A 27,314-nucleotide genomic window follows, 5' to 3' on the forward strand; every position below is an offset into this window, starting at 1 on the left:
TTATATTTTTTATTAAAATTTTTAAAATTTTTTTATATTTTTTCATACTATTTTGTATTAAATCATTGTGTGGAGTTTAAAATTAAAGATTTAGCTATCAAAATTTGATAATTAAAAAAACATTGAAAGGTGTAAAGTGAAGATTGTTAAAAAAAGCACAGGCCATCATTGTGCTTCCGTACAAAATTTTCTTTAACCATGTACCATAAAGAAAGTAGAATTCCTACACTAAGCACTAACAAGTTAGCCGTTTATCAAAGAATCAAAGGAAATTCTATTCAGGTTTCACCCTTTTGTCACCTTGTATATTTTTATAGTTGTTATGATTTCTAGCTATGGCAGTCTCACTTGAATCCATGCCTGAAAAGCCCTTTGATTTTTGTGCTCCGCCGCCGTCTCCAATTGCTAGTGGCCGCAGATCCTGCGTCGCTAATGATGACGTTCTCTCTGAATTTCTTGAACATTCTCTGCGTGTCCCTGATTTAATTTGTCTGACAAGGTCTTCCCTAGGCAAAAGTTCATTGAGAACCCACCAAAGGTTGATTTGCAGCTGTTGAATTCCATGGATAGTGATTCTCTTCCCAAGATTCTGGATTCTATGGCAAGATTTGGATGCTTTCAGTTAGTGAATTATGGCATTACGGGGGACTCTATCCGATCAGTCCTGGCAACGGCTGCCGGAATTTTTCAAATTCCAGCGGAGAAACGGACGGCCTAACAAGGTCACCAGAGAAGTTATACGGGTTTGAGGAAGTTCATGGGGAAGAAGAAGGTGAAGTGAGTGAAGAGTTTGTGTGGTGTAGAGGTGAAGGCTTAAAGTTGGAAATGGAAGGAATTTGGCCTGTTGGGTATTCAAATTTCAGGTAATAATAACTGCCAAGTTTATATTCACTTGTCTTTTGGCCTTTTTCTAATTGGGATTTGTTCTTTTTAACATGTGCAGTGAGAAAATGGAAACTCTTCTGTCTGACATTGAGAAAGTGGCTGAGAAAATTCTGCTAGCCATCAGGCAAAGTTTCCTACTAAAACCAGGTTATGAAAATGATGTGATGCAAGGGCAAAATGCCATTGGCTCTGCATGTTATCTCTACAAGCATAGCCGGAATGTTTCAGCTGACAAATGGATTAGCTCTCTTGTGATCAGAATGCTAATAAGAGGGATTGATTATTCACATTCCTTGTGTTTGCATACCTGTGATGGATCTTCTGAGTTTCATGTGTATTCAAAAAAAGGTTGGGTGTCTTTCTGGCCCGATAAAGATGCTTTGGTCATGACAGTTGGGGATCAAACTCAGGTAATTTAGATATTGTCTTAGATTGTTTTGAGCTTTTGTTTGGACCCAGTTGTGGTTGCTGCTTTGTTTTCCCAGTTAACTGCAGAAGTAAAGGATTGGTTAATGGCTAAATACATGGGTAATTTTAGACACGTTAGGATGACCTGATTAAAAAATTAATTAAAAAATTGTATATGGATTTAAAAAAAATACGTTTTATGTTTAGTCATATTTGATTATAGTTTAACATATGTCACATTTTAATTTTTTTAATCATATTTAATCGTGTTAACCATTTTATATTATATGTAAAATATATAACATATCATATTCATATTTAAAATTTTAATACATTTAATCATTTGTGTCATATTTATATTTCAACTAATTCTTGCGTGTGAAATGCAACACAAATTGACAAGTGCAATGACTAGTCTAGTCATTAGCCAGGTTATTGACTCTCACATCCTTTTTAGCCACCTTAATGCTGGCGCCTAACTCAAATACATTATCTCAAACTCCCTCTCAAGGGAGGCTATAGGCTTCAGGGTAGCTATTGATGACAAAAAAAAAACAAAAAAAAGACATTAATATGTGTCTGCGACAACATTATGCTAGATAATAACACATTAGCAAGAAAAAAAGCTAAGCAACTACACAGTTTTTTACATGTTTTGTCCTCCTCTTTGGTATCATATTAACCTTTTCTTTTTTTTTTTAATGAAAAAGTCTTATCATTACTTTCTTTTCTTTAAATGCAGTGACAGCTATGTGGGTCTGATCTCATCTCTCCTCCCCTGTAATAATAAAACATTATTTTTGGTCCAGTCATTGCTCAATACATTTGATCTGTTCCTGCTTTCACAGACATCAAGTGAAGGGCAATTCAAGCATGTAATTGGACGGCCCATCTATAAAGGAGAGAAAGAAGATTACATTTCAATGGCATTCCTTTACTCTTCTCCAAGCATCAGCAGCAGGGTTGATCCAGAAAAGGGAAAGACTATTTCACTTGGCCAACAGGCCATTGCTACAATACTTTTGACTCTTGTATACCATATTTTACTCTATGTTTACCACCAATTCTAATGTTGTTAAGATTCATTCTTCAAACAATGAAGAGTTACACATTTTGGTAATGCTCAAATCTCATGAATCTTCTGCGCTTCATCTTGCCTCAGATTTTAAATCTTGGTATTTACTTTTAACTCAATGAAAAATGTTTTGAAATACAAAGACCTTTCATTTGAGATGCAACTTAAAAAATTGGATGTCTATTAAGAGTAAAATGAACATAATTTTTAAGTCCTAAATTAGGATTTAAATATTAAAAAAGTGTAATAATAGAAGAAATGAAAAAAATCGCATATATAAAAAAATAATGAGAAATTATCAAATTGTTATTGATAATAAGTTATAAGAATGATATTAAAATTTTGAGAGATCAATTTAAATAAATTTTCGAGATTTAGAATTGTTATATTCATACATTTATATGTATAGATATACACCAAATTTCATTATATATACTCTAATTGCGACGGTTAAATGTTCGTATTTAAGAGTTTTTTTCTAAAAACAAATTGAGTTAATGGATCCGACTTCTTAAAATTTGCTAATGTGGCCCATCAAGGCTCGAATATGTTCTTTGTTTTAGGTTTTTCACAAAAAGAAAAACAAAGGAAGGGGCTGGGCCAGTTTGAGGCTCGCTGAAGAGATGGATTGAAAAACTCGTGTCTTTCTCTCTTACATAAACCTCGCAAAACCAGTCAAGTCAGTTTTGAAGATTCTGCGTCTCTGCGTGGGCAAAGATTTTTTAGGCATTTGTCTGACATGGATGACAAAGATTCATGGGATTCCTTCTCTGAATTCACCTTAGCTGAGGTAACACATTTCTCTTTCTCTCTTTCCCCATTTTCCTTTTATGGGTCTTCTTTTTCACTCCCTTTAGGTTATTACCCACCGTGAATTCCCTCTTTTAAGCTGTAGCTTAATTTTTTTTAGTTGATAAACGCATAAATGAAAACAAATTGCTCTATTGGCATTTTCCTTTTATATATGGGCCTTGATTTTCCCTCTTTAATCTGCAAAAGTTCTTCAGTTTAAGCCAATTATCATTGCTTTTTGCATAACTGTTAAGTATTGGTGATTTTTTTTTTCCTTTCTTTTTGATTAAAAGATATTGGAAATGGAGAACATGTACAAGGAAATAGGAGAAGAAACACTTAATAAAGAATTTTGCCAGAAGCTTGCTACCAACTTCAGGTAAAAAAAAAAATATGCGAATTATATGCTTTTATTTTATCTAAAGATTCTTTTTTTTTTTTCTAATAAAATAGTAATTTTTTCAATTTCTTTACTTTGGGTTGCTTTATCCTTCCAGTTGCTCTTCAAACCGCATGGGAAAATCTGCTGTAAAATGGCAACAGGTTTGTTTTATTTGTTTAATATGCCTATGGATTTCAGAATAAGTTAATGTTGACATTCATAACTCTTTTGTCATTTTATCTTTTAGGTCCAAATTTGGTTCCAAGAAAAATTACTAAAGACACAAAATAAACATGCGCCATCCTCATTGGCCTTAAAGCTATTTGTTGATCTTTCTGATGCAAATTCAAGCAACCCAGGGATCTTGCAAAGGCGCAAAGGTTTACTTATTGGCATCATAGTTTACATTTTTTAGGCTAATTGATTGTTAAATATCTGATATTTATTGGGGAGTTGCTATTTGATTTATATGATATGACCAAGCTTTGTTTAGTATTACTGCTACATTAACCTAAGATGTCACTTTGGAAGTTTTTTTTATGTGCTAAATATTGCAATCATAGGGGTGAAGAAGAAACTAAAATTATTTATCCAGCATGGCATCATGAAACTTATTATGGGGCTAACGTTAACTTATAGCAGATTAAAAAATTTTAAAACTTGCATAGCATAAAGCGATGAGGTGAACATTTGATGGTTTAACCCTTATCAATTGACTGCAACCTAATTTGGTGTCAGCCTGAAAACTTATGGACGTACAAGATTCTACCCTTTGCTTTGCTTTGGGAGTGTGGATGCTGTGTTAATATCCTGGTGTCAACCTCAGTTTAGAAGCAGAGATTTTTCTTATCAGGGATGCCTACAAGCTTACTAAGTTATTATAGGTCTTAAATAGCATTACTTCTCTTACAACTTGACCAGTATGCTACTTTTGTTTTACTAGGGCTCCATTTGGTTGATGTTTTTACCACTTGCTTTTTGTTATCTGTTTTTTAATTTTTGAAGATTTGCTGTAAAGCAAAAGTAAAAGGTAAAAAATTGTAATTGATTTAAAACAGACAAATAATTAAAATCTACCACCAATTATAACATAATTGATCTGTTTATATGTATAATAATGCATTTTGTAATCCAAAAGTACATATTTTGTGTATAATCTTTGAAAAATTTTATTTGCTTTGGTATCCAAACGCACTGTTTGCATCTTTTGTTTCCAGAAGTAAAAGGAAAATAGCAAAAATGTCAACTAAATGGAGTCTAAGGAAACATACAAGTTGGTTTACTTTAAGGTCAGGCTAAATATATACATTTACAATTGCAGCCAATGGTTACAATATCATTATCATGATTAGCCTGCATTCTTAATAGAAGTATTTTATTCATCTTCCAAAATTGTAGTTCAACCTTGTATTTTTGGTTGAAATTGAAACTATAAGGATTTTTTTTTTTTGCGTCAATTTTAATGCAGGTACCGTTGAAGATCTTAAGGAGTTGTCATTTGAAGCCAGATCATCAAAAGATTTTGCATGGTAAGAAAGTTTCTATTATTGAAGGCACACAAAAGTCATTTAAATGCTTTTTGTGTAACCTTTGAAGAAGCCATTTATAGGCCTACCTCTTGGTTATATCTTTTAAGTAAATTATTGATTTGAAAATCTTGGTTTAGATTTGATTTTGGCTAACTAATTTATTCAAGAAGGCTAATGATGTGCAAAATAGGATAATAATCTAGCATCCATTATATGTCAAGTTGTGTAAAATCATGGACTAGTATGTTAAGATTAATTTGCTAGACGTATAGGAAAGAAACGTTTTTTTTTTGGCCGGAGCATAGAAAAGAAACTAAGAAAGCTAGAAATGGCAAAGAAAAAAGTGACTACAGTAGCTTGTATTTGTGGACCAAACACAGTTCAATTTAAGATCCAGTGATTTTTACAGTGGTTAATTGGCCTTGGTCTTCTAAATTTCTGGTTGGAAATAAAGGCATTTTAGTTCAATTTAAATCTGTATTTTAATGTAATTATTATTACATAAGCTGAATTCTTTTAGGATCTTTTTTTATTAAAAAAAAAGATAGTGGTGAAGAGAAAAATCAATATAAAAATATATGACCTTGTTGTAAACTGTGTATGGTCCTTCTGACTTAAACTAACGTGCATAGCTAACATTTCTTTGGCTTTCAGGTACGATGTTGAGTCATTCCTCAACTATAGAGTCCTTAGTACTGGTGAACTTGTAAGATTCTTCTACAGATGTGTACTTGTTTTGCTTGACAGCAATGAGTCTAATAAAAGCTACTTGCTTATGGATTTTTTAAATTTTATAATATGAAGTAGCAGGTTCCTGTGCCTTATTGTGTTAATTTTAATAAGAAGGAAAATGCAAGTGATTTGTTAAAACATATGACTTGTTGTATATGTGGTAGGAAGTGCGTGTACGATTCACTGGATTCGATAAAAGAGAGGATGAGTGGGTGAATGTGGATAATGCAGTTCGTGAACGATCAGTTCCTTTAGAACCTTCAGAATGTCATATGGTTAAGATTGGAGACCTTGTGCTGTGCTACCAGGTATTTTCCTTTTACTATTGTCTATGAAAAATATTCGAAAGATATGTCACCATCTGATTAGTTATAAGATTCAACACCAGCTAATTGGATAATATGATGAATCTTATATTCAAGCAGACACAAGGCAGATGACCTCCTAATATTTCCATCCAACAGTCCAGTCTATTGTAGGTATTTGAAACACAAAGCAGCAAAGCCATGGTGTTTTTGGTTTCGGATCTATATTTCTAAACTTCCTACTATAATTACGCAGCAGTAAAAAGTCATCAAAGAGTGTATAATACTGTCATAGGTAGGCTGAACGTTTATTTCAGTTAACATTGTCTTGGCTTCTTGCCTCTGTTGATCTATAGGATAGAGAGCATCATCAAGTCTACTGTGATGCCCGTGTCGCGGATATTCAAAGGAATTCACATGATGAGAGAGGCTGCACATGCATCTTCGTGGTCTGCTATGACCATGACTACTCTGAGGTATGTAAACACAATGTGAATAACCCTCTCTTTTCTGTGTGTTTTTTATTGTGTCCATGCATCTCGCATGGGTGCATACAGCTGCTAGCTGATTTTTTTTTTTTTTTGGGGAATCCTAAACTTTGTCTTGATATTGGCATATATTTATTTCTCACGTTTACACCAGGAAAATGTTTCGCTGGAGAGGTTATGTCGGAGGCCCATGCAATAGTTTCTTTGTTTCACCACGAATATAAAATCAGTAATTGTGCAAGGAACTCCTTAGCCAATCTTTGTTAACATTTTCGCAAACAAGAGCTATCAACCAGTTCATGATGGTCCTTCATATAATTTTCTTCTGTGCATAAATTTTTTCCTCTTTCTTTGCAGACGATTTTCTTAAGCAGTAGCAACAGAGCCAATCACCGCTACCGCAACCAGCATAACAGTTACAACTCAAACAAATTAAAATATGTCGTGTCACTTTTTCTTATCGTGACAGTCATTGCCATTAATTCGTGATTCTATATAAAACTGCCATAACATTTTTAAATGGTATAACAAATCCGGATTGGTTGCATTAAAAATAATAATAATAAAACAAATTACCTCATTTTTAGCATTTTGAGTCTGAATTCTACAAGCACCATGGGGGTAGGGTAGGATCAAAGAAACATTGGTGATGTTTCATGCCAGAAGCAAATAAATAGGAGAAACTTGCCATTTGCATCAGCCCTAAACGTTTATTAATCGAGACTATACAGAGTTAACAGACCCATCATTTTGGGCTTTCGGGACACCAGTAGAAGAAGAGAAATTCCACACAATGGAGAGGCGTAACTCCAAGTTCAACTAGAAACTAATATATTTAATTACTATTAATTAAAGCCTGTACTGGTAAAAAATTTCTCTAAGCCTACACACAACAGACCAACTTAAGACGACTGAGAGTTACAGCTTTTTACCGGACGGACAACTAGCAGAGAGTTTGACAGGCCTAAATCTTCAACGATCCCAAACAAATGAACAGGGAAGCTCATGAAACTGTTCGTCCATAACAAACGGAAGCGATGTAAAGATTCTTCGCCCACTTCTCCTGCAAGAACATAAAGAAATTTAGAGACAATTGAGTGAAACAGAAGCCAAAAGCTAGTAAGGTTTACACAATCCACCTTGACATGAGTACTAGGGAATGCTGAAGTTCTAAGAGTTTCCTGTGTTTCATCTGCTGGCCTCCTCCTTGGCACACTAAGAACAAAAGCAGCCTGATCCCAAGTTGCTGCAGTTGCTGTTATTCGATAACCACAATCCCACCGGCGATGGATGCCTTCGCTGGGGTAAAGGAAGTCAAGTTCAACAACCTGGAATTAAAATAAAATAAAAACTTAGTTATATAAATATATGCTTCTTTTACAGATTGTACTAGGATAAAATGCCATTAAATTGATGAGCACCTGTTCAGAAAATCCAGCACCACGAGACATAACAACTCCCCATCTGCTGCCAGAAGTGGCCATTGAGGTGACATAGAAACCCTCTCTCCATTTTTTGTTTATCCACTTAAAAGGAAAGGACTCGCTCACTTTGTATGACTGCTGCAAATAAGAAGTACCTGAACACAGCAAATCAAAGGTAAGTAAACAGAACCGCAACAGATTTGACAAAGAAAATCAAATATTGGAACCTTGCACACTAACCCTTTGACATTACTACTAAGGAGCCTCCATTTGTAGCACCTGCAATTGCGCTGATATAATAGTTCTTCTCCCACTGCTCCATTATCCATTCCTTTAAACACAGCAAAACATCAAATCAAACACTCATATAGAATACAAATTCAGAAGCATCTTTTAACTACTGGAATTCAAAAGGCAGATAACAGAGAGTAAAATAGAACACATTAAAGCTAGAGAATTGCTCCACATCAACAGAATATATAAAAGCATGTACCTTATGAAGGAAATAGGGAGAGAGTTCATAGACTTGTGCAGAGAATCCAGTGCCAGCATCCATTATAAGGGCCCATAGATTTTGACAGGAAGCTACACTGCTAATAAATAAGCCATCCTCGTTTCCTTTTTCAATGTGCTGCACAAGCCTTGCATCTGCCACATTATAGTGATACCTGCAACCACATGACCACTTAAACTTCCCATTCTTAAATATTCTTTATACTGAGGCAACTAGATCACTAATTAATTTACTAGTTGATTAAGTGCAGAAAGATGACAAAGGCAAACAATAAATTGTACCAAGGTACGAATCAACCAAAAGAAAAGCCAAAATACTGATAGGACCAATTAGATTAATAAAGCAGTCCTAAAACTGAAATAGAGAACAACAAATAACTACAGGCATAAATACCTTTGCTTCATAGGTCTACGAGCATTGTAAACACTAATCCATTGCGTCGCAGGCATGCCCAAACGAACCTTCTTCTTTGGTTGTTCATCTTCCTCCTCATCCATAGACAACCGGCCTCTCTTTTGACCAACTTGATAAATAAGCTTCACAAGAAATTTTAAAAAAATGTCAGGTACATCAAATTTGCTGGTCAAGAAAAAGGTATATCAAATTTTATTTGTAATAATTAAATAATAAATATTTACTAATTTGTAGTACACTCTCACATCCAAAATTACTTTGAAAGCCGAAACAAGGGCTAGTACAAGAATAAAACTTTACATTGAGAAAGAATATCATGTAATGTACCTTCATCGCGCCTTCTGTGTTAATTGGACGGATATCTGGATTTGGACCAATAATACCATCAAAGAGAGAAATGTATTTTGCATAATTAGGTTCTTCATCAAACTTCAAGTTGACCACATATTCAACAAACTGTTTGAAAGGCATCGGACAGAAGCAACACAAGGTATCTGGAGATGTTGACATCTTCTTCTTGCAAACAAGAAACCCTTTGTTCTCTCCCTGACATCATGTTAAAAAATTTAAAAGAAAAAAAATCTTAAAAGATTATATGCGTGTCCAAATGCAAACTAGAATATTTGAGTTAAGATAGTTGACAGTATTGAAGGACCAACCTGGTATCCTTGCCAAGGCAAACGTCCTCGAAGAAGGAAAACAAGTGTATATGCAAGAGATTCTAGATCATCTCTCCTGCTAGAAGTTCTACCTAAATGAGCATGTACACTGGCATAACGGACTGTTCCCCTAACAGACAAAAGTACTTCTCTTAAAAAAGATTATGAAGCAGTTTATACTAACATTTTACAATAATCATGATGTAAGCAGTAATAGTACCTAAAAACATCCGGCCTCTGGTCGTATTCAACATGCAAACCCGATGAACTATCTCGCCACCTAGTTGCTGATTGACCAACAAACAGGTTAGATTAATGAGATATTGATTTATCTGGGAGTTCTTAACAATATAAATGATATGACTTATAAATTACCTAATCCAAGATCAACAAGAAATAATTTTTTTTCATCAGGAGTTCCCGTAGGACCGAGAAGAAAATTTTCAGGCTTTACATCTCCATGCACATAACTGCTCAAAGCACCAGAAAAACTATTAATATGCTGGAAGAAACAAGAAATGATCAAGTTAAGAACTAAGATTTTTAGCTGTTATAATACAAATTAGACACCAGAGAGCCAGAGAAATATTATCACTTTAAGCTATTCAACAATCCTAGAGAGGGTGGGGGAGCAATGCTTTTCAGGCCAACAAAAAGCTAGGGGATTTCAGGGAATGAATTGCTTACCCTCTAGAGTGCATCTTCTCCAATATGGATATTGCTTCAATAGCAATGCAAGCAACCATTTCGATGGACATCCTGTAGTTAAGAGCATATTCTAATTAAGCAACTAAAATGGCAAAAAAAGATAAACATAATAACTGGTAAAAGATTAAAGAATATATCTTAGTTTAGCAGCACTCACGTATGAGAGTTATTATTCCAAACGTCCCACAGACTTGGGCCTAGCATATCCATAACCTGCATAAATAAAGGGTTTAAATCAGAAAGCCATTCAAAACCTAAACACCAAAAGCAGGCCAGATTTACAAGAAAAAGAAGAATGGCACAACAGAATAAACAACACATACCATGACATAATAGTCACCTTGACGGCCCTTATAGTGTACTCGGGGTATACCATGACTGCCACCAAGAGTGCTGTACCAATGACAAGGAATAAGTAAACATTTGCAAATATAATTAGAAAGTCAAAAAATTACAACAAATTAAGAAGTGCAATCAGACTCACTTGTAAACTTGCCACTCATATGGCGGTCCATAGTTACATCCTTTGCTACTTCTATGCTCAAATTTCAAGGCAACCTAAAACAAAGAGATCATGTAGAGTGTCAAGACCAAAAATCTTTCTTCTTGTTAAAGAAGATCAAATGCCATGCCTATTAAATATATAAATGAAACAATGCCATACCTCTACAGCCCCAGAGCCATTTCTATCATTTGCATTTACAGCCGAAACACGCCGACCTACACAGACCTGTCCAAAGCCACCCTTGCCCAACTTCCTTTCAATTCTATACGCTGGGGAACCCCCAACCTGAACCTGCAGTAAGGCAAATAAATAATTAAACTTTCAGAAGACATGATGAAACAAAAGGTCCAAAACAAAATTTGTTACCATAAATTAAAGATCCAAATATGCGCCTGAGAAAAAATACATCAAAAGCAGGAGGGATAGATCAACTAATACACAGTAAAATCTATCAAAAACAACTTTGACTTTGCTATTTATTAATTTTACCAAGAACATGATCCTGAATAGAGGACAATGAAAGCAACAATGCATTTAGTCAAACCCCATATAGTGGGGACTGGGGAAAACTTTGTCATTGACTTATTGGAGTTGTTAAGCAAGAAGATTATAAAATTTTCTTTAAGGACTTGACAAAAATCAGAAGTTGCAAATCTGAAATAAAACATAAATATGGTGCTAATTATGACCTTATGATCTTACAGCATAAAACATAGAAGTACTGAGAAACCAGAGATACATCCTTGCCACATATCCCAGTTGGAAAGCCAGCAAATAACCTTCCATTGATATGATTATAATACCAATAGCCATCAACAAATAACCAAACAAAATAAATGAAAATCATGTGTCTTCAGAGTAAACTCAGGCCATGCCAGGAGAAGAAGTAAAACAGCATAAAAAGGAGGACCCATGGTACTTCAAGCCTTTCAGAAGCAACAAATTTTATTGTAGATAGGTGACCAAATTGAGATACTAATCATATTGCTATGGTAAAACCTTATTTTGGGAATTGTGCTATCAGAATTCTCTTTGTATAAACAAGCACTTCGAATATCAAAGCTTCAGGTCTAAATTATGACTACAGATTACCTATTGTATGCACATGCAACCATATGTAAAACTCATTTGACAAAACTATTAGCCTAATAAGAAGCTTTCACAAGAAACCACAAAACACCGCATATTTATTCCATACCTCTTATAACTTCTAACTGGGTAACAGCAAAGGGGAAAAAACTAAAACATTCCACACTTAATTCAATAAAAGACTAGCAGTTTCTAAACACATTCCTTTTATTTCAAAGCAAGATATCACTATATATTTCCAATAATTAAATCCTTGTTCTCAGACAAAACAGTAGCTTGGTATATAACCTGTTGTTCTCACAGAACATGAACTTTAGTTTAAAGATTACAGGATGGCGCCCCTAGATGGGAATGATCAGAAAGTGTATTTGCAATGATATATATATATATATATATATATATCATTGCAAAAGCTTAAAAAGCGTGTATTATCTTGAATACAGGCTTCTCTCTGCACCGTACCAATCTTACACAAAGTACATGGTCCACTACTTTCCATATATAAATGAACATTGTCTTTTTTTCATTAATACAAAAATTATAGACTTTGAACACTAAAATTGCATGGTTGTCTATATTAATGATGACCTATAATTCTTTCATGTTTATACCGAAAGACTGGCTCCCTGAAATAAAGGATCACATAAGATTATCAATCCTGACAGTATTTAACGTCCTTAACAAGTATCAAGTCCAAAAGATCAATTCCATAAACTATATCCAGTGAGAGAGTTAATATAGCTACGTGATAGTTTCAAAGTACTATACTTTATAAGAAGTAAATATCCAGCTAGAAGATGCCAAACACTGAAAATGTTGATAAAAATATGGAAGCTGTAACTCTTCCATATAAGTCTAGACTACAACCAAGACAAAATCAAGATTATCAAGTTTGTTAAATCAATCCTAATATCAATCTAATTCCACAAAAATAATCGATTAACCTAATAGCTTTCAAACAGTATAACATAAAAGCCAAACTTTAAAAGGAAATCTCAAACCTTTTCAGGAAGCCGTGCGGTGCTGCCTTCATCCTCACCAGCATTACCTTTATCATTGCTCCGCCCTCCTCCGCTATGGAACTCGTCCATCGGCTTCTCCCCAACCTCCTCTTTCTCTGCTCTTTCCCCCTCCTCTAAAACCCTATTATTATTATTATTATTATTATTATTATTATTATTATTATTATTATTATTATTATCCTCCTCCTCCTCCTTAACTGCCGCTTCCCCAGCCGCTGCGAAAGCTACGTTCTCATTGACCCCCAGAGCCGGCTGTTTCTTATTCTTATTCTCGTCTTCGCCGTTGTTATTGTTCGTCACTGGCGCAGCTACTGCTGCTGCGGCCGCAGCTTCTGCCGCCCTCCTCCGCCGCCTAGTTCGCGTCGCAATCGCTTCCCCCACCTCGATCGGATTGGGCTGTTGCTGTTGCTTCGGTGCTGCTGCCCGGCCCCTGCGTGTTCCGCTACGCAGTACCGGCATCGTTCATTCTTCTTCTCCTTCGATTCTCATTACAAAATTAAAAAACAAATATTGAATTTACTTTTCTGTCCCTTTCACTTTGTCCTTCTCTTCTTCTCCAAACAATCGCTCAATGATGCCCCAAATTACACCAATTTTTTCAGAAAATAAAAGCGCTCAGCAAAATATTACTATTTAGTAAATTAAATAAAAGAACGAATGGGAGAAAAAGCACCGAAGGGAGAGAAAAATCGGCGAATCGAAGGAAGGAAAAAAAAAATTGGAGATTCGATGATTGTGAAAGTTGGGAGATCTGTCCTGAACACAAACAAAGTAAAGAAAAGGGCTTTTCAGTTTTTTTCCTTCAATATAAATTATTCATGGGAAACAAAATGAGAACAAAAAAGACGAGGTTATTACGTGGGAGAATGGCGGTCGTTGATGGAGACAGAATAGACGGTTGGGTTAAGGGTATCCCTTTTTCATTAACAATATATTTGGGGAAAAAAAAGATAATTAAAAGGATTAAATTTACAAAGAAGAAAAATATACAAATTTACATTTTTTTTTCTTGTCAATAAAATAATTTTTTCTTCAAATGTTTTAATAAATACATCGTAAATGATTAGAATTAAAAAAGGAAAGGGATTGAAATTACTAAAAAGGAGTTGGGAGTTTTATAGTAGACCTTTACTTCCCGACAAAACCTAGCCACGACCCCACAGCGACGGTGCTGCCGTTGCAACGTTTTTTCTTTTAGTTTTTCTCTTTTAAATTACGTAGTGTGGGTGCGGGTTTCTGGTAATTGTGCTGACGTTGGTTAACTGTGGATCGTTGGATTGAGAATTTTTGCGGCATAACGAGGACGATGGTTTTGATCTTTTACTTGTAATAATCTAGGATGGACGTGGGTTTATTTTAAAATAAATTATTTGATATATTAATAGTATAAATTTTTAATTTTATAAGTAGAATTAAGAAGATGGCAATATTTTAATTTTTTTAATTTTTAAATATATACAAAAATATGTATTATCATTTTAATTTCACTTATAAAATTAAAAAAATTCATTGTTAATATATTTAATAATTTTTTTAATATTATAATAAAAATAAAAAATAAAAAGAGATCTAATATTAAAATGATGATTTTTGGATTTTCTTAATATGAAAAAGAATTCCATTTAGAATCTCAAAAAATAGGGGAGAGAATTGATGCAGGTTAGAACATAAAACTTGTTTCTCATTATTATTATTATTATTATTATTATTATTATTTAAAGGAGATGATGAATAAAATTTGTTTTGCAATGAAGAAATAATTTATTACATATTATTAAAGTTATCCTTTTTTTCAATTGAAGGGATAGATCATCAATGTAAAAAAAAAAAAATTAAGGGAGATTTTGAAAAAAAATTGTTTAAGCATAAAATCATTTTTCAAGACTTAATATATTTTTTGAAAAAAAATATTTAAAAATAAAAAAAGGCAAAATGTTTTGGAGTTTCATGAAGCTTTTTGAAGCTTCACGATGAAAAAAAAAACAAAGAAAGATGAAAAAAAAAGAATAAGATAAAACAAAGAAACGAGGAAAAGAATGAGAAAGAAGAAAACCAATGATGGATCGATGGTTGCCTACTCCAATTTGGGTCTAATCTCTTTTTATTTATAAGAATTTGGGTCTCGTCTTAAGTTTGATTGAATTTCATACAATTTTCATTCTGGTTTTTATTTTTAATATTGAAAATAGAATATGAACCAGGCGAAATTTAAGCTTATTACTATTTTAATTATTATTCATATGTAAGAAGTTTAATTTTGATTTTCCTAATTAAAAAATGCAAATGGATAGGTTAACAGAGTTGTTTGCAAATTGAAAGTGTTGTTTTAAAAGAAAGTAATCACTAATTGAATTAGCTTTTGTTATGAATCTTAACTTACGATATCTTTTAGCCTTTTTATTTTCTCATTGACAAATTTGATTTTTTTCTTCATTTTTTTTTTTTTTGTGTAGGAAATTCTTTAATAGAGACTTAACTAAGGACATACTTTAGATTTTTCTCGATATGTATACTACATTAATTAAGATTTTTATCTCAAATTGTTTCAAACTTAGACTTTTATCTTTTTTTTAATGTTTTTTGCTATTTAGATTATCAAATAATATTTAGGCATGTTCCTGGTATGTATGATTTATAAATATTCTTTTAATTTTATTCAATTTTATATATAATGTAGTTTACCAAATATAATTATAGATATATTTTATTTTGTTCATTAATGGATATTCTAAAGTCTGAGCATCTTTATTTTAAACTATTTTTTTACGAAGATTTTTATCCAAATATTGCAACCAACGTGAAATTGTGTAATCCAAGTCTGTGATAATGACATATATCCATTTTAAGTTCTGTTGGAACCAGACTTCATTTTGTATCAATTTGTTTGATAAGAACTGTTTCTAGACTGTCAATTTCTTTTAGTAATTCACCTTTGGATCTTTGGTTTCATATTTTTTATTTTCCTTGACATTGAACTTTGTGACTACAGATGATTAGGTATTTATTGATTGAGCCATTTTCAGAATCACCTCTAAATGAACAAGCTGGCAAGATGCTACTTGAAAAATTATGAGGAATGGTGAGCTAAGTACTTCCTTATGTATGCTTAAAGGATAATAATTTTGGTTTTCTTAACATCCAATATATATAGATTATCATGGTAATTTTTGTTATTTTGCTTTGCTTCTACATATTATCATGGGAACTTTTCATACAACATGTTAGTTTGCATGTCTTTAATTATGCCATCAACTTAAGTTTTGAAAAGTATTAATTACTATTTAGGTTATTGCATGTAAGGATTGGTTTTTTATTTTGTTTTATATATGTACGCTTTTAATCTAGGCATATTTTCTTTCATTCTTCCATTTAGTCTACTTATTAAAAACTATGAATGAAGTATTATGTTTTTGTTAAGAACAAAAGAATGGTTATGTTCTATCATACATAACCATATTCGTATTTCAGAAGTCCTTTTTAAAGTTCAACTTTAATATGGTGATCTTACAAACAAAAACAAGGTAGGGATTTGGATATAATTTTATGCACTTGTAGGTCCAAAGATCTAAGATAGAACTTATAATATATCGTAATATTTTTCTATTCTGAATGCTTGCCTTCTTCTTAAATGGAATTAGCATATAAAACTTAGGTTGCAATGATGAACTAATAGTTTATAGACTTGGTAAAATGCTTTTGGAGAAGCTTGCTTATACCTTGATACATTCAAAGCTAACATGTGCATTGTCTAGGCCTTTTTATATAGATAAGAATGGACTTGGGCTTTATTTCTTTTATGTTGGATCATTACTATGGTTTCAAGTTTGAATAATTTCCATGGCTTTAAAATTAAATTTTCTTCTATGTTAATCAATGTATTTTTTAAAAAATTGATTCTTTATTTTTTTATTTTTTAAGTTAGTATTAAAGCTTTTATTAGTTCTGTAGGTGATGACATTAATGGGTTCTTCTTTTTGTATGCATAGGTAATTAATTTTTCTACAATATTGATAGCTACATTTTTTTTCAAAGTTGTGTTTTTTTTTTTTTTTTTTTGATACTATTTGCAATGTGATACAAGTTATTGGTTACCATAGTGTATTTTTTATGAATCTTATTTTTTTGAGTTCATAATTTGTTTATAGCATAGTACAATTTTTTTTTCTTTTTTCTTCTAAGGTTTCTTTGTCAATTTAAGTTGATTGGAACTATCGATTTTCCTATTAACTATTAAGCATGAACTATCATTATAAATTAGCATGAACTAACACATTTTTTACAATGACAATTTTAATAAATTTTGAGCATTCATGGATTTGATTGTTTTATATAATTATTATTTTCATTCATCATTATTCCAAGAGATTAATTAAAGAAAGTTATGACATAGTATGGAATATAGATAAGGTGTGGCTTTCCTATAAAATTAAAGTACGTAGTTTTTGTTTTTGGTTTTAAGGAGCTATTAAGTGCACATCACAAACAAAAATGTATATTATCTTTTGGTACCATGTATTTAAATGCTTCATTCTTTTTTAATGATATATATATTTATATATGTTATTTTTATTATCTTTTTGTGCTTTATATTTTGTTGCTAGAGTTGGGAGCATAAATAGTTGTTTTGGTATAATTTTTGCTATTTATTTGTCCTAAATAAGCTTAAGAGATTGTGTTTTATAAATTTTTTTCTAACTTCCTTCGTTGTTTTTTTCTTATATAGATTGCTCACGCAATTTTTATCTAACGAAGTTCTACAAATGCATTTTGTTTAAATCACTATAAAAATATATGCTTGAGATTTTAATTTTTCTATATACATACTACATTGTTTGGACCACTTAGGTTGCTATCTACCTGCTTTTTCATGATTAAATCCTTTCATTAGCCATATTAGCATTTTAAACAAGATGGATTTATTTTAGATTTTTCATGACCTAATTTAACAATCTTGCTTTTGGGGCAATAACCCACAATATTTACAATAAAAATAATAAAGTATATCTATTCATGTTAAATTCTTTTTTTGAAATATATACATTCACATATAGACATTTAAAAAATATTACATTTTCCCTATCTCTTTGAATTTGAATAATATCATGAATACCAACATGTTAATATCTTCTTAAAAGTTTAAAGATTGTTTGGTTACATGTGTAATAGACAATAAATTATGGTTGTTAATAAACTATTGTATTATTTTTCATTATATTCACTTATTTTAATAACATAGCATTTCATGATAAAACATTTATCATTTTTTTAAAAATAATTTCATAATGTAATGCGGGTTCAAATCTAGTAATTGAATAAAACTTACCTTTTAAAAAAGTTCTAGTGGATTTGTTTAATTTGAGTTTGGCAAAACCCTTATCTAAAGTCTGAACACAAATTACAATCAATTATGGCCCAAATGCTTAGGCTGAGGCTTAAAAAAATTTTGGGGTTTTCCCTTTCTTTTCAAGCTTTTAAGGGTATTGCTTTTTTTTTTTTAAGCCCAATCATCACAAAATAAATTTTGGTTCCTGTAGACACCCTAATTGGTTCGAACCCAAGCCCATTAGGCCTGATTAAACAGGGCCAAATTATCAAGCCCAATTATCCATTTTCATTTTTATTTTTATATTATATTATTTTATTCTATAATTTTTTTAGTTTTATTTATCCATTTTTATTTTATATTATTTTTATTTTTTTGTTTTATCTTATGCTGATTATTCATTTATTTATTTGTTTATCTTTGATTTTTTTTATTTTTTATATGATTTATCTATAATTTTTCAATTAGGTGTTCAGATAATAATAGTGATGATAAAAAAAAATGAAGGAAAAAAATAGAAATTTGGCCGTGCAAAGATGTTGGTAGAGTTGGGGATGGATTGAATTTATAAGGGATAAATGATATTTTTTATGATAATACAGAATTCCTGTTGATGTTGGACTTAAAGTCAATAAGAAACTCTTTTAACTATATTCTATAAATGGATGCACTGATCAGGGGCAGAGGACACAGGGAAAAAATATAAAAGGAAACACAAAAATACAAATCACGTAAATGGAGTCGGAAGGCAATCAGAAATTTGTTAAAAAAATTTTGGGTTAAAAAATTTTTTTTTGGAAATTTTTTAGAAAATTTCAAATTTAGATGAAATTTTTTGACATCGGTTGAATTTTTTTGTGAATTTTTTGGCACTAGTTGAACTTTTCGGTAGCTTTTCTAGAATTCGATAGAAATTTTGACGTCGGTTGAATTTTTTGATGAACTTTCAAAGAATAAACCCGATTCCACCAAGATTTTCTAGAATCCGGTGAAATTTAATTGATGTTCTTAGGGTGTTCTAGAGAGAGGAGGGAAAAAAAGAGAAGAAGAGAGAAAGGGAAAAAGGAGAAATTTGAAGAAAAAGTCAGGAACTAGCCTTTTATATTGTCTTAAAACGGAGTTGTTTTGACATTAAGAAACCCTTAGGATCCCTGCGTTTCTATTCAGATCAACCCGACCCAAGCGTAACCCGCTTTTGGCCAACCTGCATTCTAGCCAATCTCTTCAATAGAGCTAAGCCAAGTCGTACCCTGAGCCGCGTTTTTGAGCCCTTTTTTGTGTTTGAAACAGAGCCGCGTCGCACCCTTTAGTCGAGTTGTTTCTTTTTTTTTTTTGGTTTTTTAAAGTTATTTATTTATGTGTTTTTTTAAGAATTTTAGCATGATTAAATTTAGAAAAAATATAAAAATAAAATATATTTTTAAAAATAAATGATAATTATTCAATGATAAAATTTTTAAAAATTTCAAATGGTAAATATTTATAAAATTCTTAGGTGAGAAATTTTGTTTAAATTTATCTCAAATGGTAGAATAATTTAGATAAAATTTCAATAACAATAGTTACTATTTATTTTCAAACAAAAAAAAAACCAAAAAATAGAAAATATTAAAATTTTGAAAAAATATTAATTACTCAAAGATGAGATCCTTAAAATTTTCAAATGGTAAATTTATAAGGAATCTTTAGGTGAGAATTTTCTTTAAATTTATCCCAAATAATGAAATAATCTAGATGAAATTTCAATAAAAGTAATTGTATTCTTTTTCAAATATAAAAAATTTGATTGAAAATATTTGATAATTATTAAATGATGAGATTCTTACAAATTTCAAATGTTAAATTCTTAAGAAATCTCTAGATAAGAAATTTCTTTAAATTTGTCCAAAATGATGAAAAAATTTAAATGAAATTTTAAGAAAAATAATTGTCATATTATTTTCTTTCAAAAAAAAAAAGAGAAATAAAAAGAATTTCTAAATAGGCCCAAATTGAAAAAAATTTAGAAATTCAAAAAAGAATATTTCTAATTTGGCCCAAATGGTGCAATAATTAGATGTATTTTTAATAAAAAATAATTAAAACTTTTTTTTTACGATGAAGTTTCTTCAAGAAAAAAATGAGATTCTTGAATACTCTTGAGATGAGAAAATATTTTTAAAAATTCTACTAGATTGATGGAAGAATCTTATGAATTATTTCCAATATTTAACATAAAAATTTGAAACCATTAGAATCAAAACCCTATGATAAATTTAAAATAAATGGTACCATCATTTGGATAAGCATGTGGGGGTGCTATAACCTTCCCCACATGTAACCGAACTTTCGAACCCTATTCTGGTTAGTAGACCCAAACTTATTCTTTTAAAAACCCTTAGTCAAGTTTAAGAACTCTTTAAGAGGATAAATTCCTTAGGTGACCAATCATACCTAGTAAAAAAAGATTGGTGGCTACTCCATTTGTTAAGTCTAGCTATAGATTTTTGAATCTATATGTTATGACAATTTAACGACTTCGTTGAAGACGCTATAGAAAGTCAAGCCATAACAATTTTAAGTTTATCCTATCTTTGGTCTAATGGTTTTAAAATGTAATGATTATATTATTTGTTTATTAACATATTTTCCTTTTTGTCTCTTATTTTATTTATAGGGGTTGATAATTACATGTTCCTTTACACATACTATCACATGCATTTGTATTACATGAGCTTTATACCTAGGTTTCATCTCTCTTAGAAAAGAGTAAATTAACTACACTATTGTGAGATGATAATCTCTGTAATGGCTAATAAAATGCTCTCACTCAAATTGAATCCTTTCCGTTGGTAGCCTGTGATGGATAAGGATTAGACTGCGTTACTAGTCTGTGATGGACAATGATGTAAATAACAATTTGAAAACCTTTAGTGATCAAAGTCACTGAACCCAACATATAATTTACACTTAAAAAGCCAGCTTTAAGATATAGCTATTCTTACCTAGTGATAGGTAACCTAAAATTAGGACATAAAAAGAAACGGTTTGTGATCTAACCATTTTATTTATTTAACTTTGTGCATTTGCATTATCATGTCATTATCATTTTCATTGTCATATGTAACATTGTGTATCTGCATCATTTTCATATTAGATTTCATCCATAAAAATGTACATTTCATCCATGCATCAACATATCATGCATAAAGCATAGCATTTCTAATAATACATAAGTATAGTACTTAAAGTTCAAGGATAGCTCCACTAAACAAGAACCTCACACAACCAACTCACCAATATAATACAAAAGCTTGAGCCAAACAAATGGAACAAAAAAAATTCTAATCATTTTGAAAGGATAAAGAAAGCTTAAGAGAAGTTGGAAGGAAAGTTAAGTAAGATTTGGATGCCTTGAATAAGTTAAACAAAGGAAAAAAAATAGAAAAAAAACTAGCCAGTAGGATCATCTATCATAAGAGGTGGATAACCCTCTGTACCTTTTTTTATTTTGGATCGCATCAAGTCCAATCTACACAAGACCTACCACTACAGTAGTTCACATATCTAGTAGGGTATACATACCTTGAAATGTCATTAGCTTCGAATTCAGGGTAGTACAAAGTTATGTAAATCCTATCTTTACTTAAAAGGTAGTAGAACCAGTACCAATCCTTAACTTAGATGATCCAGAAGAGAAACTGAGGCCTAAGGAGAATGAGACTTTAAAAGCTAAATAGAAGATAAACTTATTAGAAGAAAAGTTATAGGCTGTAAAGGGTATTGGTTTTTATAGTTCAGTAGATGCTGCTAGGCTCTATTTAGTCCCAAATGTGATTATTCCTCCAAAGTTTAAGGTTTTAAAGTTTGAAAAGTATAATGGTACAAAATGTTCGAAGACCTACATCACCATGTATTGCCAAAAAATGGTTACCCATGCTAATAATGAAAAACTATTAATGCATATTTTTCAAGATAGCTTTACAGGCTCTATTACTAGGTAATAGGTCCAGCTAGATAGGATCCACATTTGTTCTTGGAGTGATATGATCTATGACTTCATTATTCAATATCGGTATATTATATACTTAGCCTCTGATCACTTGTCTTTGTAGAATATGAAAAAAAAAGTGACTAAATCATTCAAAGAATATGCCTAGAGGTGAAAAGACATAGCTACTCAGGTGCAGCCTCCTTTAACTAAGAAAAAAATTACAGTGTTGTTTGTCAGTACGTTAAAATATTTTTATTATGAAAAGATGATAGGAAATGCCACAAAAAATTTCGCTGAAATGGTAATCTCAGGTGAAATCATTGAAAATGTCATTAAAAATGGCAAGTTGGAAGGAGAAAAAATAAAAAAAATGCTAAAGAAGAAAAATACTGAAGCTCAAGTTGTAAGCTTTAACAGACAGTTTAGAGGTTATCAACCTTATCTACCATAAGGTTATTCTCCATACTATCTTGTTGTGAATAATACCTTATCTTACCCAAACCAACCAACCCCATTGCCATCTTATCCATTAATATATCAACCTATTTTCAGCCCCTTCTCATAGACAACTTTAACATTCAACCTCTCGTAAGAGCCCAGATTCATTTTGCTATCCTAACAAGTGGTTCATAAAACAATGAACTACCCGAGAAAAATCTGTATTTGACCCAATCCTCATAACTTATATAGAGTTATACCAATAATTCTATAATAATCACTTGATTGCCTCCAGTCATCTAGAGTCACTCAAGCCACCCTATCCTAAGTGATATGATCCTACGACTTACTGTGACTACCACTATAGAATTACTGGTCATTCCATGAAGAATTGCACTACCCTAAAGCATAAGATGTAATGATTGATCAAGGATGAAATGATAAACTTTGATCAAAGAGAGGTAACAACATCTAATGTTAGTGGCAATCCATTGCCTAATTATAATGTCAATGCTTCAAGTAAAGATCAAGAACGAGTGTGATTTAAAAAGATTTTAAGAGCTGTAATGAATCGGGGGGCCAAATATTAATAAAAATCTTTCACTTGATCACATGAGGGCATAATTTACAAAAATGATGATGTTAAGACTAGATGCTTTTGTCATTCTGGGTTTTCTTTCAAAGTAATGTTAGGAATTCTTTTTTACAGTAAGATTTCATTTTTTTTACCATTTTAATAAAAGGCAAAGATAATGCATTTCATTACATTTTCTCTTTCATCCTAACCACTATTTCATGCTTAATTTTTTTCTTTATTCTCAATGATGAATGTTTAGACAATGATAACAATAATTCTGGGATTTAATTTTAAAAACGCATTCACATTGATTTGAGGAGATTATTTGAGCAAAAAAAACCAGCTACTAGCAGATGTAAAATTAATATATTTTTAAAATGTGTAATTTTTTATAAAGATCTATGATCTTATTTTGGTTTAATAAATGATTTTCAAGGAAAACATTCACATTTGAGATGAAAAATTATCATTTTTTTTCTATTTGAAAAACTATTCATTGTTACCCCTTTTGAGCTTATTATGATTTATTTTTTTAAGAACCCCAACTAAGGATCACCTTTCATATTATGAGATAATTTTTGAAAAAAAAAGGTAAAAGATCACAACAGGTCTCAAAGATAGAAAAAAATTAAAAAAAAATAAGACAAAGTAAAAAAAAAAAGAAGTAAAAGGAAAAATGAATGCCACACATGATTTGAGACAAAGTAATAAGAATCCTTTTGTGAGAAATGAGATGAAAAAGGAAAAAATAGTGAAATGATGCAAAATGCCAAGTTGCATCAAATGATCCTTTAGTTTTGAACCCTTTAAACATATATTTTGAGCCTATTTTATCCATTTCTTTCATGATCCTTTGCCATAGCCTACATTACAACTTTTAAAGTCTACTTTGATCAAGTGTGAATGCTCAAATTGAATGATCATATATTGGGTTAAGACATGCTTATGATGGAGCAATAGAATTGTGATATGCTATATGTGTAAGAGATATCAATAATAAAAACAAATGGAAAAATGAAGGAAAAAATAAAAAAATGAAAGAAAGAAAAAAATGAAAATAAAAAGAGAAAATAAAAAATAAAATAAAAAAAATAAAAAATAAAAGAAAAATAAAAGAGATAAAAGGAATACTTAAATTGAAAACCCGAAAGGGTAATTTGGATAGAAATTTCTAAACTGAGAGTTAGATTGATAATTCAATAAATGGAAGATCCAAGTTGGGGTAAAGTTCAATGCACTCAAAATTGATTTTGAAAGTTAATGGAATGAGTTTTTGAGAAAGAATTCTGGATTAATGTTAAGAATTGTCTAAGTATTTATTGTTTGGACATTATGGTACCATTCAATGCCATTAATCCTAATGACATGCTTTGAACTTGTTCATTTATCCATTTATTTTTGTGCTAAACTTGCTATTCATTGATTTCTCTTCTCTTAATTCATCTTGTACTTTTTTATTTTTATATTCCCAGAATGAATCGAGAAAATATATGATTGCATTATATTTGTCATGATTGAAATGATAATGAATGATGATGTTCATGAAAGATTCCTATATTCCTTTGAAAAAAAATCCAAGATGATAGGGGTAAAAAAATGAAAGGACATATGATGTGACCTAATTTGTGAGATATGGTCAAATGATGAAAATAATGTAGATCAGTGGATGAAATTCATTTTGGAATGACTAGTGCTGAGAAACCTGTGAATGGTGATTAAGTGATAAACATGATGTGGATCAATTGACAGAATTTATTTTGGAATTACTAGTGTTTAGAAACCTGTGATAAGTGATCAAAATAACTTGGATTGAGAGATGAAATTTATGCTAAAATTGCTAGTGTTGAGAAGCCTGTGAACTGTGATCAAATAATGCAAATGATGTGGATAAGTGGATAAAATTTATTCTGGGATAACTAGTGCTGAGTAGCTAAAAAGGAAAAATATGGGATGAAAAAGTCTTGAGAACCATATTACCATAATTAATTAGAATTTCATGACATTTGCATTACATGTATTACATTCACATTGTAAGTTGGAACAATACATATACGTAATTTGGTTTGGCTATGCACTTACGTTATACAGTAAACATTTGAATTATGACTTAGAGTATGGCATTTACATTATTGTGAAAATCTAGATTGTTGCATTTGCATCATTGATCATGATATTTATTGCATACAAAATTTTAATTCTATTAAAAGTTTGAAAGTCATCTGGAAAGGAAATTTTTGAATATTTTTGTGAATTCTAAGATGAAAATCTTTGAGTTTCAAATAAGAATCTTTAAAATGTGAAACCTCAAAATTTTTTGAATGTGAATCTTCGAAAAGTTTTAAACTTTTTGGATGTGAATCCTAGATTTGTCAAATGTGAACCTTTAAATTTAGATGTGAAACTCTAAGATTTATTGGATGTGAATCTTCGAACTCAAATGATAAGCTTTAACTTTTCGATGTGAATCTTTAAATTTTTGAATGAGAACCTTTGAACTTAGATGTGAAACTCTAATATTTATTGAATGTGAATCTTTGAATTCAAATGAGGAGTTTTGAAAATTTGGGATGAAATCCTAAAGTTTTTAAGTGAGAAAATTTTTCTAAATTAAAATCTCAGACATTTTAGGAGGTGAATCCCTAAAGTTTTTAATTTTTGGTTGTGAATTAACAGAATTCGAATGTGAATCTCCAGAATTCAAATCTTTAAATATTGGATGTGAGCCTTACTATTTGCAAATGCAAATCCTGATATCTTGCAAATCTAAATTCTCGCAAAGCTAAAAAATTTTGTGAAACTGATATTTTGAGAATCAAAATTTGGTTAATTCTTGTGAAGCTAAAAAGTTCTTACGAGTCTAAAAATTCTTGTGAATCATTGAATTGTGAACCTTTGAATTTCAAACTCAAATTGTGAATCTTTGAGTTTCCATTACAAATTTCATCAAACCTGATCTATGACTCTGGACATGATTGTCAAAGAGATTTATTTTTCAAAAGTTGTTGAGCCTCTAATTAGATAAACATTATTTATTTTTCAAAGTTGTTGATCCTTTATTTAGAGGAGACATTATTTATTTTTTCAAAGTTATTGAGCCTTTGTTCAGAGGAGCTTTATTTATTTTTCAAAATTATTGAACCTTTGATTAAAAGAGCCTTGTTTATTTTTCAAATTCATTGAACCTCTATTTAGAAGAGCTTTGTTTATTTTTCAAAGTTGTTGAGTCTCTAATTAAAGGAACTTTATTTATTTTTCAAAGTTGTTAAGCCTTTGATTAGAGGAACCTTATTTATTTTTCAAAGTTATTGAGCCTCTGATTAGAGGAGCCTTATTTATTTTTTCAAAAGTTGTGAGCCTCTACTTATGGGAGTTTTATGTTATTCAGTAATTTTGAGTGTCTGATTATGCAAAAAAAAAAAAAGCAAAAAAAAAAAAAAAAAACAAGAGAAATGTCGAGTTGAGTCTTGATTGGGTGTCTACATCTTTGCACAATTCCTGTTGCACAGGAAATGTGCAAAGAGAGGTAGCTGTAGATATCATAGTTGGTTCGAGCCCAAGCCCATTGGGCTTGGTTCAATATGGCAAGATTATCAAGCCCAATTGTCTATTTTTCTTTATTTTTATATTATTTTATTTTATTCTACAATTTTTTTGGTTTTATTTATCCATTTTTATTTTATATTACTTTTTTTGGTTTTATCTTTAAAAATGGTGAAAATTTTAAAAATTCAAAAGGAAAAATATTTCTAATTTAGCCCAAATTGTGGAATAATTAGATGTATTTTCAATAAAAATAATTACATCTTTTTTCGACTACAGAACCTTTTCAAAAAAATAAATGAGATTTTTGAATACTCTTGAGGTGATGAAATATTTTTAAAACTTTTACCAGATTGATAGAAGAATTTTATGAATTATTTTTAATATTTAACATAAAAATTTGAAACTATTAAAATAAAACTATAGGATAAATTTAAAATAAAATGGTACCATCTTTTGGATGGATATATAGGGGTACTATAACATTTTTCATATGTAACCAAACTTCTGAGCCATGTTCTAGTTAGTAGAC

The 27,314-nt window shown here is 30.9% G+C and overlaps 2 protein-coding genes and 1 pseudogene across 3 annotated transcripts; 2 read left to right on the forward strand and 1 right to left on the reverse strand.

The window, feature by feature from the left end:
- Positions 1-215: 215 nt before the first annotated feature.
- Positions 216-2,470, forward strand: LOC111281281 (jasmonate-induced oxygenase 1-like; annotated as a pseudogene). The gene is made up of 3 exons (XR_016335102.1): positions 216-863; positions 944-1,295; positions 2,142-2,470. The product of XR_016335102.1 is annotated as a jasmonate-induced oxygenase 1-like (transcript).
- Positions 2,471-2,975: 505 nt separating this feature from the next.
- SHH1 (SAWADEE HOMEODOMAIN protein) lies at positions 2,976-6,914 on the forward strand. Its single transcript, XM_022867767.2, has 9 exons — positions 2,976-3,158; positions 3,454-3,539; positions 3,658-3,703; positions 3,790-3,922; positions 5,011-5,071; positions 5,726-5,777; positions 5,968-6,111; positions 6,465-6,584; positions 6,751-6,914. The coding sequence occupies exons 1-9, from the start codon at positions 3,108-3,110 to the stop codon at positions 6,793-6,795; spliced, it is 738 nt and encodes a 245-aa protein (XP_022723502.2). The 5' UTR covers positions 2,976-3,107; the 3' UTR covers positions 6,796-6,914.
- Positions 6,915-7,256: 342 nt separating this feature from the next.
- On the reverse strand, positions 7,257-13,527 carry LOC111280413 (casein kinase 1-like protein HD16). Its single transcript, XM_022867765.2, has 16 exons — positions 12,911-13,527; positions 10,980-11,111; positions 10,800-10,873; positions 10,639-10,708; positions 10,473-10,528; positions 10,295-10,366; positions 9,983-10,077; positions 9,828-9,894; positions 9,608-9,737; positions 9,276-9,494; positions 8,928-9,070; positions 8,514-8,688; positions 8,261-8,351; positions 8,018-8,175; positions 7,736-7,924; positions 7,257-7,659 (listed from the first exon to the last, which is right to left on the reverse strand). The coding sequence occupies exons 1-16, from the start codon at positions 13,388-13,390 to the stop codon at positions 7,600-7,602; spliced, it is 2,211 nt and encodes a 736-aa protein (XP_022723500.2). The 5' UTR covers positions 13,391-13,527; the 3' UTR covers positions 7,257-7,599.
- Between the last annotated feature and the right edge of the window lie 13,787 nt (positions 13,528-27,314).

This window comes from Durio zibethinus, chromosome 28, assembly GCF_047325235.1.
Source record: "Durio zibethinus cultivar Kanyao isolate XHJ-2024 chromosome 28, ASM4732523v1, whole genome shotgun sequence".
NCBI lineage: Eukaryota > Viridiplantae > Streptophyta > Magnoliopsida > Malvales > Malvaceae > Durio > Durio zibethinus.

Excerpts from the sequence above, each read along its gene's own strand:
- SHH1 (XM_022867767.2), top strand. The coding sequence starts at position 3,108 with ATGGATGACAAAGATTCATGGGATTCCTTCTCTGAATTCACCTTAGCT. Across the intron at positions 6,112-6,464 it reads ACCTTGTGCTGTGCTACCAG|GATAGAGAGCATCATCAAGT; the intron begins GTATTTTCCTTT and ends GTTGATCTATAG. Across the intron at positions 6,585-6,750 it reads ATGACCATGACTACTCTGAG|GAAAATGTTTCGCTGGAGAG; the intron begins GTATGTAAACAC and ends CGTTTACACCAG.
- LOC111280413 (XM_022867765.2), bottom strand. The coding sequence starts at position 13,390 with ATGCCGGTACTGCGTAGCGGAACACGCAGGGGCCGGGCAGCAGCACCG. Across the intron at positions 9,895-9,982 it reads TCTTGTTGATCTTGGATTAG|CAACTAGGTGGCGAGATAGT; the intron begins GTAATTTATAAG and ends TTGGTCAATCAG. Across the intron at positions 7,660-7,735 it reads TCCCTAGTACTCATGTCAAG|GAGAAGTGGGCGAAGAATCT; the intron begins GTGGATTGTGTA and ends ATGTTCTTGCAG.